Source organism: Felis catus, chromosome B3 (assembly GCF_018350175.1).
Source record: "Felis catus isolate Fca126 chromosome B3, F.catus_Fca126_mat1.0, whole genome shotgun sequence".
Classification (NCBI taxonomy): domain Eukaryota; kingdom Metazoa; phylum Chordata; class Mammalia; order Carnivora; family Felidae; genus Felis; species Felis catus.
This window is the reverse complement of record NC_058373.1, coordinates 71,591,408-71,603,122: the sequence shown is the minus strand read 5'-3', so window position 1 is coordinate 71,603,122 and position 11,715 is coordinate 71,591,408. Positions and strand designations below refer to the sequence as shown.

General features: G+C 40.5%; 1 protein-coding gene across 1 annotated transcript; it reads right to left on the bottom strand.

Moving 5' to 3' along the window:
* Positions 1-828: 828 nt before the first annotated feature.
* EDDM3B (epididymal protein 3B) lies at positions 829-1,764 on the bottom strand. Its single transcript, XM_019832755.3, has one exon. It carries the CDS (start codon positions 1,738-1,740, stop codon positions 1,171-1,173), a length of 570 nt encoding a protein of 189 aa, XP_019688314.3. The 5' UTR covers positions 1,741-1,764; the 3' UTR covers positions 829-1,170.
* Positions 1,765-11,715: the final 9,951 nt, after the last annotated feature.

The following is an 11,715-nucleotide window of genomic DNA, read 5'->3' as shown; positions in this document are numbered from 1 at the left end:
TTGATACAGAACTACTGGTTTAACACTAATCTCTTGTGAGTTTGGTTTGTATAGGTCATCATCTCCCCACTGTCTGCTCATCCCCAGGTGCACTGAAAAATTGCAAACCTGTGGTGCTGCTCTTGGCACAGGATGACCAATCTAGATTCATTGGCTACTCATTGAGGCCAGACCTCTAGGACTAGGAGCACAGCCACCTCGCTGAAAATGTTCATACCTTGGTCTTTTCTCTGATTGTTTCAGGACTGGAGTCTTTCAACAATGCAAGAGGCTGAAGAACACAAGGTACTTTAGTGTTTAGTATTTCTCTTCCCCATACCTGCCTGAGGCAAAATTATATGAAGTGAAGACTTATCTTTCTCTGAATCTCTCTTCCCCATTTAGCAAACAGAATTCTCGTGGACTCTGCTTACTTGTGTCCTCAACAGTTCATTTTGCAATTCACTTCCTCTTTCCTCCAACAAAATTTAAGTCTTAAGACCCATTCTTGAAGGTTGCATTTTAAAGTCCTGTATTGGACTCTATTTCTCTGCCTAGTGAAAATGGTTATTATCAGATAAACTCGTTTCTGTGATTATCTTCTACTTAATGTATTATTCCTCAAGAAACATAATGCCTTAACCTATCCAAAATGCATGCATTTCCTTAGAGATATGTTTGATGAATGAGTCCAGTAACACACACCTTAACCCTACACTCAGCACAAATCATATCCAAGCATAATCTGCATCACACACCCTGTAACACCTATACCAGTCACAGAACACATAGTCTGCACAGATAGCATGTATAAATTTCGTACACATTGGAATGATATAATTTATTTAAGGAAGGGAAGATCATTTAGCTCGGGGAGGTGTAAGGAGAGTCATTATCAGGAAAATCCCTGGTTCAGTAAAAAAGAAAAGCCATAAGAGGTAAATCTTAAAAAAAAAAAAAAAAAAAGTAAGAGCAAATCAGGTAAATGAGGGCAGAAAGGTATTCAGGGTAGAGAAACAACGCAGGCAGTTTTAATATCAAGAAACCTTGTGGTCCATAACTCCAGTCGTGAGAAAACATTGGCACATACACGCAAAGGAAGGAGTAGCCAGTGCTGTTGATGTAGGCATCAGGCTACCACTTGGGAAGTAATGGGCACTCTACTAAAACCTGGGGGTGTGGGTAGACTCTCTAATTTTTGATGTCTAACAATTGGATGTCCTCTATGCTGTCCACATACCCATTCATGCCACAGTGGAATTCAATGTAGCTGTAGCTGCTATGTTCTCTGTAGCTCTTTTTGTTACTCTCCTGGTAGCACTGGAGGATTTTGAAGGGATGCTGGGCCCATATATATACATTTCTGTAACGATCTCTCCACTTCCTGAGGCATATATGCTCGATTTTGTGCCACAAGGTATAGATGAAGGTGTGATAGTTCCTGTCTTTTGGAGCTCCTCTTTCCCTCATGAGATCATCGCATTTGTAGTCGCTGAATTTCCAGCTTGTGCTCAGGTAGTGCTGCTTCATGAATTCCCTCCAGGAAAGGTTCTGGCTGTGTATAAGCAGCCCACATAGGGGAAACAGCAGGGCCAAGATAGGGCCAAGGACCTTTAGAGAGGATGCCATCTCAGTCACCAGGGCCACCTGTGAGTCCACAGCAGGGAGAGAGGAAAGCATTATTTCAGCTGCCCTAAGAGCTGACCTCCAACTTAAAATTCCTTCCCTGCCAGTGTAGGCACTTGGGCCCAATTTTATCATTTTGTTCCCAGGCTTGAAGGTGATGAATCTCGTTAGATAATAAAGTTTATGAGAACTGAAATTATGCTAGAGCCTGAGTGAGACAAACACAAAATTGTAAAAAAATAGGTGGAGTTGATTTTGAGGATTTCAAACACCTCCTGTCTGCCCTCTCTTCCACTCCAACCAATCACCCTTCTAGCTAATTCTGTCTTACGGTGCGGATCAGTTCTCAGAAGAGCGTGAGTCTGAAAAAAAAATGGCATTTTAAGCTGTATGGCTGTGAAGTGGAAAGGATTGCCACCTTTTAAGGGAATGCAGAAGATGAGTGAAGACTTGGGTGATATTTTCCAAGCAAGAAGGCTTTGGTTCCCTCAGACCCCAGGCTACAGTTACACTGATTCTGCAAGATGGTGTTTATCTAATCGTGCCTTCCTTATAACACTTCCCCAAAGCCTGTTATCACTTCTGACTACCCACATACCTTCTCAGAGGCCATTTACCTAGTTATCATAGTTATAAACAATCTTGATCTATTGTTAAGAATGCCATCATATAGGAGCTCCAGTTCTGAAATACCATTTTAATCAATCCTGTACCAAGATTGAAACTACCCTCACAGGAGCTACCCTGGCCAAAATTAGGGCATAGAGGTGTGTGAAAAAGTTTCCCCTTTAAACCAGCTCTCATTTACCATGGGGAGTGGAGCTGGCCCTATGGAATCTCTAACCTGATTCTCAACTCTCTGAGCACTTGTGTCCTCAAATCTGCCTAATAATAGCTGCCTCACAGACTTGTGAGGGACTCTAACAAGATATGCATGTGAGAGCCCTTCTGAGAATGTTGTAGGAACACAGGGTAGGCCACCCTAAAAGGTGTCACAATAGTATATTGATTGTTTTGAATTGAAGCTACTTGGAAAACAGCCAGTACAAGGACACTCAGACCCTCCTCTGTCCCCCTAAAAGCAGAAAATGAATCTCATATGAAAGGTACCTTCCTTATACTAAGAAATAAAAAGATATTCTTATCACCAAAGATAGGGATTTTACTTGCTTAAAATTATTTTTAAAGTAGGTTCTATGCCCAACGTGGGACTCGAACTTTTAACCCTGAGATCAAGAGTTGCATGCTCCACTAACTGAGCCAGCCAGGCACCCCACCAGAGATTGGAATTTTAAAGCCAAGTAAGCTGAATAAACAAACTTTATTCCTTTTTACGAATCTACTATTTCAGCCCAGATTCTGCTTAGAATTCCTTACTAATTGGAACTCCCAAACATTTGTTTTCTCTCTCCTGTCAATTCCTCACAAATGTATTGTCTCACTATTTAAAATGTATAAAAGCTGCCTGCCTCAGTCATTTACTTGGGGTCTCCATTTCATTACTGGGCCTCCATGTGCACATAATAAAACTTTGGTGTTTTTCCCTCCTGCTAAATCTTATTTCATTTTAATTCTTAAACCAGTTGGAAGTATCTTGAAGGATGGAAGGAAATTTTTTTCCTCCCCTATTGTGTAAAGTGCTACATGGAGCATAGAAGACAGAATAGGCACTTGCTCATTTCTGGCACCCTATACCTGGCCAAAGGTCCTAACCAGGATAAAAAGATCAGGATTCAAGTTGCTTCAAAATATTATGCTTGGAAAGATTGGAGGGGTTGACAGACAGACTGTATCAGTGGGATTACTCCTGAGTTGAATTCAGGTCTTTGCTTCTTACAAACTGGATCACTTTCCAATCTTTACCGTCTAGAAGTTCAGTCAGGCCCCTTCCAGTGTTCCTGGGCCTTTCCCCTCAAGCATCCTCAGCACCAACCCTAAATCTAACTCACCCTGTTCAGATCCAACACTCACGTGTCACTGGTGGTGGAAATCAGTATGTGGATCTGAAGAGCAGAGAGCCAAGAAGTCTGTGGCAGTGAAGAGAGGAATAGCAGTGAGAGGTACAGCACTCCACCGATTAATAGTGGGGGTGGGGAGAGAGGGAACAGACTTACTAAGTGAACCTGTTCCTGTACCTTCTCATCTAGAACACTTGGGTTCACTCTGAGAATAGCCTGGAGCAAAGGTGTCCAACATCAAAGACTCACTTGAGGGCACAAAGGAATGGCAAGGCTCTGAGGTAATACTGAAGAGGAGTTGTCTGGAGTTATCAGGAGACAATCAGAGATTTATCTCCTAAATTCACATCCCAAAAAACCTCTGGGGAAAATTCCCCTGATGACTAGGCTATGGTCTATGGGAACATCAGTGAAAAACAAAACAAAACACCTCTGGAGTTGTGAACTGTGGAATCTTCATTGAGAGATAAAGAGGGTATGTAGTCCAAGGTGCAATTTATGGATAAAGTGAGATCCTTGAATGTGCTTTCCATTAATGAATTTTTTTAACCTTTTTTAATGTTTATTTATTTTTGAGAGAGGGAGAGAGAGAGAGAGAGAGAGAGAGAGAGAGAGAGAGAGAGAGAACACGAGCAGGGGAGGGGCAGAGAGAGAAGGAGACACGGAATCCAAAGCAGGCTCCAGGCTCTGAGCTGTCAGCACAGAGCCTGACATGGGTCTCAAACTTGCAAACCATGAGATCATGACCTGAGCCAAAGTTGGATGCTTAACCGACTGAACCACCCAGGCGTCCCTATCAATGCATTTCTTTGAGGGCTACTCCCAGCTAAGCCACCTTGGTTGAGTTTCTCACTGGGCCACCTTATCATCAAATTGTCATGAACGGTAGCAAAGCATGCCACTCCAAATTATACCTCTTTGGCATAAGGATTATTTAAGCTGGTTATTTTTAAGAAGCCACAAGCCCAGGAGAAGCTCTGAAACCCGAGAGTGGAAGTTACCCTTTTGTAAGGGACATTTAGGAAATCTCCATTTGTGAGAGTATCTCACTCTTAGTACCAGGAAGAGAAGGCTGACTCTAAATCACAAGAAACTCTTACCAATGGAGAAGGCACAGACTTAAATATACACAACAAACCTTAACTTTGTTTGCTGCGCTTTTCCTCATAACCTCCCTTAACTGGCCTCCCCACTCCCACTGCAATATCTCTCTTTTGTCCTTTTTTTTTTTTTTAACATTTATTCATTTTGAAAGACAGAGAGAGAGAGAGAGAGAGAGAGAGAGAGAGCGCACTAGAGGTGCAGAAAGAGAGGGAGACACAGAATCCAAAGCAGTCTCTGACTGTCAGCACAGAGCCCGACACAGGGCTCAAACTCACAGACTGCAAGATCATGACCTGAGCTGAAGTCAGACGCTTAACCGCTTAACTGACTGAGCCACCCAGCACCCATTTCTTTTGTCTTTAGCTGAAGATGGTATTTAAGGTGGTGGCTTGAGTCATTTTGGGAAGTTTTACTCAGTTTTTCTGACTATCCACAATATATACAAGAGATACACATGTTGTTGAATTTCTGTATGTTTTTCTTTTGTTAATCTGTTTTTATTACAGAGGTAATAAAAGAACCTAGACGGTGTCAACCAAAAATTATAAGGAGGCAATGATTAAGCAAAAGCATTTATTTGAGATCCAGAATTGTAATTTGGGGTGCTCTGATCACACAACCCAAATAGTGTCCCACAAGACAGCAAAAGTCAGGGATTTTAGAGACAAAAGGGGAATGCTGTTATACATTGTTTACAAAGAATTTTGATTGGTGTTGTTGACAGAAAACTAATATTGGCTAAACATAATTGGTTGCTAAAGCTATCACTATGCAAAGGTCCAATTGATACTGTAGCAAGTTGCAGGTGTTCTGCAGAGTCTTTAGAGTATTTATGAGTTGACCCAGTTCAAAAGTTCATGACTCCACCGAATGAGGACATAGATAAAGGCCACCTCCTTAATGGTCTCCCTGCTCCATTTTACCCACCCCCTTGACCTAAGTGACTATTTTTGTTTTCAAGTAAACTCTACCCCCAATATGAGGCTCAAACTCATGACCCTAACATCAAGAGTCACAATATGTACCAACTGAGCCAGCTAGTCACCCCATAAGTGACTTTATTTCACTGCTCACAGAGAGTAAAGGGAAATTTTTTGTTGTTGTTGTTTTATAGTCATCACGTTCAGTTCATACCCAGAGCTTATCTTCAAAGCATATTAGTAGCAATGCCATCCTGGTATATAGTGTCCTGATCTTCTCTTTGAATGGGAGCTATGTCATTAGGATTAGGTAGAGAAGTATTGGCACTTATAGAAACACATTTGGATTTACAGAAACCCTGGTGCACCTCAAAGCCCAGCTCATGTCAAGTTTTCCTTGAATAATTGGTAATCGTGTGCTGAGAGACTGAATGGGAGTTGTCTCAGGGTGTACTGCAAGTCCAATTACTCTCTAGTATTTTTGGGTGAAGAGGGAGAGTAAAAAGGCAGGAATTTTGGGCACCTGGGTTTGGAGGATTTGAAAGATGACTCTGAGAAGAATTAAGGTGGCCATCATGTGGCCACATATCAACAGCCATTTCTAACAAGTTCCTGTGATCTGCTGAATCAGGTAGTGACTTAATGAAAACAGAGAGAGGCAGTGGGGAGAAACTATGAGGACTATTGTGTGAAGGTGCAAGCTCAGAAAGAGATCCATGGGTTTCCAATACCGTATATTTTACAGTACATTCTAGGACATGAGTGAGTAATTCTGAGAATTACAGGAAGCAATGCATGGAAAAGTAGCTTTTTTAAATTATTTTTTTAAAAGTTTTTTTTTAATGTTTATTTATTTTTCAGACAGAGAGAAACAGAGCATGAACGGGGGGAGGGTCAGAGAGAGGGAGACAGAGAATCTGAAACAGGCTCCAGGCTCTGAGCAGTCAGCACAGAGCCTGACGTGGGGCTCGAACTCGCGACCACAAGATCATGACCTGAGCCGAAGCCGGACGCCTAACCAACTGAGCCACCCAGGCACCCCAAAAGTAGCTTTTAAAAAAATTTTTTTAATGTTTATTTATTTTTGAGACAGAGAGAGACAGAGTGCAAGTGGGGGAGGGGCAGAGAGAGAGGGAGACACAGAATCTGAAACAGGCTCCAGGCTCTGAGCTGTCAGCACAGAGCCCGATGCAGGGCTCGAACCCACGAACCATGAGATCATGACCTGAGCTGAAGTCGGACGCTTAACTGACTGAGCCACCCAGGCACCCCCAAAAGTAGCTTTTTTTAAACAATAAAGTGTTATGTTGATATCAGTTGTTGATAATATTGGTTGATAATATCAGGTTGTTGTAGCCCAGTCATTTCTAGTTTTAACTACTTCATTCAGTGTTTCTGAAATAAGTGTGATATTCTACTTTTGATGTGGAAGAAAAATTGTGAACCAAAGCATATATCCACACATTCAACTATGGGCTAAGCCATAAATTCTACGGCTTCTCTGAAATAAAGCCAGTTGGGAAACAACCTGAACTGAACTGTAGGAACATATCCCTTTATATCTGCAGAAATCAACTACCAAAGCAACCCAGGAAACTGAGTTAACCATTGTTTCTGAGAGCTGTTCATTTGGTCTGCTTCCTAGAGTTCTACCAGCTTTTGTAACAGAAGCTGCTTGGGTTGTGGCTTCTGATTTGAGTTCCTAAAGAGATATTATCCTTGAATACAAATTTAAAACCATTTGTTAATTATATTCTTTCTTTAAACATTTTCCTTGACTTTAGCTCCTTTCTATTAATTCCTTGATATATCCTTTTGTTGACCATTATTCACTTTTTCAGTGTTTTGGTACAGCTGTTTCCCAAAAACATAGTGATAAATTTTCTCATGCAGATGATCATTATGTCTCAGGGTGTCTTAACCTGGAATCCAGGGGCTTCCAAGAACCACAGGAATGGAATTTATAGGATCCATGAACTGGTATGGGGTGTCAACCTTAAAAAACAAAACTACCAGTTATTCTACCAGCAAAAATGGGCTTATTCAGGAATAGCAGAGAATTATAGTCAAGGACAAGCAAGCTACAGCAAAACCATAGGCCAGTCCCCTGAACAAAGGAGAGGAACACTTGTTTCTAGAGGAAAGGAAGAAGTTTGGAAGCCTGTTATAAACAAACAGTCCATTGGCGTAAACTAGGAATTGGAGGTGTAGTGGCTTTTCATTGGCTGGGTTGTGACAGTCTTAATTGGCTGGGCTGTTCCCTAGTAGGGAGGGAAAGCTTATCTTCCTGCTGGGATTGTAAAGTATTAAGACTTGCAAAGTAGTCTTTCCGTAGGATCTGTAATTGGCGTGAGTGGCGGGGTATGGGAGCGCCCCCTGCTGGCCTCCCCACGCCATTCTAAACCAGGTTTCCTTTTTATTTTCACAGGGGGGAAAATTAACATCTTTATTTTCACTAACCTGCAACTGAAATTTAACAATTCTTTCACTTTTGGAGGCGCTTGACTGGTTCAGTCGATACAGCACGTGACCCTTGATCTTGGGGTTTGAGTTCGAGTCTGATGTTGGGTGTAGAGATTACTGTAAAAAAATAAAATTAAAAAACAAAAACAAAAACAAAAAACAAAAAAACAATTATTCACTTTTGAATTAAAAACAGTGGAAATCTTTGATATCAGTTTATAGTCATTGCAAATATCTCAAAATATTTTGCACTGATCATACTCAAAACTACAGTAGTGATTAGACCCCCATTTAGATATTATTACTTAATGCACTAATAAACACATATATTACTATATCACAAACTTTAAATATTTGATTTAATTTCATTTAAAATCCAATGTATTTTATTTTGTGCATTTAAAAATATTCTCTTGTTCTTAATTATTATTGTTATTCTCAATTATTCATTGGCTTCACCAGAATGCCAAAGGGGTGTATGATACAATTGAGCTTAACACCTCTCCCCTTGGGGATGGCAGAGTAATGTAACAGAAGAAATGGGATTCCTAAATAACTTATACCACTTACCTGGGAATTCTTAAATGAGAGACAAATAAAATGCTTTGTTCTAGCCTTTCGATAATTAACCCCATCTTGATTGTCTGGACAGTTGTGATAAATGTTATCTTTTATTATTCATAATGTTCTAATTAAAATCTTCCATAACTATTTATGCAGAGAGAAATGGTATGTGAGAAAAAAAAGACAATTCATTATTTTTATTAGGCTTTGGATGAATTTCTGAAGTCTCAGTAAAAACACATTCAGGCAGAAATACACTTGTGCCTTAATACTTCTCTTATAATTTCTCTTGCTAATTTGCTTTATGCCAGTTTATTTGTTACAACAGTCAAAGAACCTAGAAACGAAGGAGGGAAAATTTTGCTACCTCTACACTTGAAAACAGTAGGTAATACAGGGTCTGATACATTATTGAAGGATTGAAGGTCAGTAGAACATAAGCAGAGGGCATACAGACAAGAGTCGACGGTAAATTCCACAAGTGAGTTATGTGCCCAGCATGGGTTGTTTCTTTTATTCATTTATTTTTTAAGGTTGCCTTTTTTAAAGTAATCTCTACACCCAACATGGGTCTCAAGCTCATGACTGACCCCCAGATCAAAAGTTGTATGCTCTTCCAAGTGAGCCAACCAGGCACCTCAGTTTGTTTCTTTTACTTACCGACTCTCACGACTACTTGGATTGAGCCAAGGACAGAATTCTTTTCTCATCCTTCCTCCTCACTCTATATATACATTTCCAAACACATCTTTGGGAGGAAAATAGGTAGATTCACAGGAAAAAAAGAAAACAGGTTTAATTGTACACATGCAGGAGCATTGTGATGAAGAGGTTCACTGACCAGCTAGAGATAGAAGTTTATAAACCAACTTAGTTAGGGGAAAGAGAGTGGGGAAAGACTTCCAAGGGAAAAACAAATGGGCTTTTAGGGAAGACAAATGAAGGGTTCTGATAAACCTCATTTACACAGTTTCCTTTCCTTTCCTTTCCTTTCCTTTCCTTTCCTTTCCTTTCCTTTCCTTTCCTTTCCTTTCCTTTCCTTTCCTTTCCTTCCCTTCCCTTCCCTTCCCTTCCCTTCCCTTCCCTTCCCTTCCCTTTTTTCTTTCTTTCTTTCTTTCTTTCTTTCTTTCTTTCTTTCTTTCTTTCTTTCTTTCTTTCTTTCTTTCTTTTGACATTTTATTTATTTATTTTTGAGAGAGCGCCATGCACGAGCTGAGAAGGGATAGAGAGAGGGGGGAACAGAGGATCTGAAGCAGACTCTGTGCTGACAGCAGCGAGCCTGATGTGGGGCTTGAACTCAAGAACTGTGAGATCTTGACCTGAGCTAAAGTGGGATGCTCGACTGACTGAGCCACCCAGGCAACTCTACACAGTTTTTTTGAAACACCTCCTGTCTGGAGACTGCTTTGGAGGGAAGTTAGTGGTGGCCATTTTTTTTAGGAGGCTCTGCTTTAGTCAAATGATGGAAATTCAGTTAAGATTTCTTTCTGCTGATGCTCCTTTTGTTTTTTTCCCGTCTTGGCTACTGTGAATAATGCTGCAATGAACATAAAGGTGTGGGTATCTCTTTGAGATCTTGATTTCAATTCCTTTGTATAAACACCCAGAAATGAGATTTCTGGATCAAAGGATAGTTCTATTTTTAATTTTTTGAGGAGTCTTCATGCTTTTTTCCATAATGGCTGCACCAGTTTACATTCCCACCAGTAGTTAGGAGGGTTCTCTTTTCTGTATATCCTCAGTCTTTTGTCTTGGACTCAGCTCTTGTATCGTGATGTCGTCAACTAGGGATCCCTGGAGGCATGTACATTGCCTGCATGATTTGTGTTGAGCCCCCACAGACATTTCCCCAACCAGAGCCAATCTTGTGGCTGGACTGGCCCTTGTGGCTCTTATTATGATGGCAGGATACATCTCAGCAACAACCACTGTGAACTTTGAAAAAACAAAGCTTATTAATCATATATTCTGGAAGGTACATGGCACACTCAAAGTCATACAGTGAGCTCTTGTGTGGAGAAGGAGTGTGCAGACTCTGCCTTTGTTGGAATCATGGGTGGTATGCCTACGATTTTGAGAGTTTAGTTTTTATTGGTGAATTTAAAATATAAGAGGGGGAATTAAAGCTTGGGAAAGGAAAAGCAGGGTCACACAAATGGTCAGTTATCTAGGTCATCCAAGGCTAAAAGGGGAAGTTCATGGGTGGGACAGCATAGCTCCTTATTTAGCTGTAAAGCTGGCAGTATGTTTATTTGAGATGGATGTCTTTCGAATGGATGCCTTGGCAATCAAAAGCTTACTGTCAGGCACCTCTGTTCAATTTAAAAAGCTAATTGTCTGGCACTTTTCACTCACCTATTATTATTTTTATTTTTTATGATGGCCATCCTATAACAGGTGTGAGGTGATATGTCAGTGCAGTCTTGATTTGCACTTCCCTGATGGTTAGTGATGTTGAATGGATAAAGAAAGTGTGTGATAAAGAAAATGTGGTATTAATATACAATGGAATGTTATTCAGCCTTAAAAAGGAAGGAAATCCTGTGATTTTTGACAACATGGATGGGCGTGGTGGACATTATATTGAGTGAAATAACCTAGACACAGAAAGACAAATACTGTATGATCTCACTTATATGTGGAATCTAAAATAGTCAAACTCATAGAAGCAGAGTACAGTGGTGGTTACTAGGGGCTTGGGAGGGTAGGGGAAATGGGGAGATGTTCATCATGAATAAATAAGTTCTGGAGATCTGATGTATAGCATACTGACTGTAGATATGTTAAAACAAGATAACAGGCCCAAAATGGAGTTGCTTATGCTAAGCCCCACATCATCAAATTGAGACTTAAACTAGTTTTGGCTCTCCCAGAAACCAGAAACTGTTTGATGCACTAGTTAAATAATCTGCCTAATAGATTCCTACCACTCCCTTAAAGAAAGTTACCTTGCAATATAGGACCTGCTTTTTTGCCTAGTATAACATCCTTGTTCCCGCTTCCTCCTGCATATAAAAGTCTTAATTTTGTATAGCTCCTTGGAGCTCCTTTCTATCTGTTAGACTGGATGCTGCCTGATCCATGAATCATTGAGTAAAGCC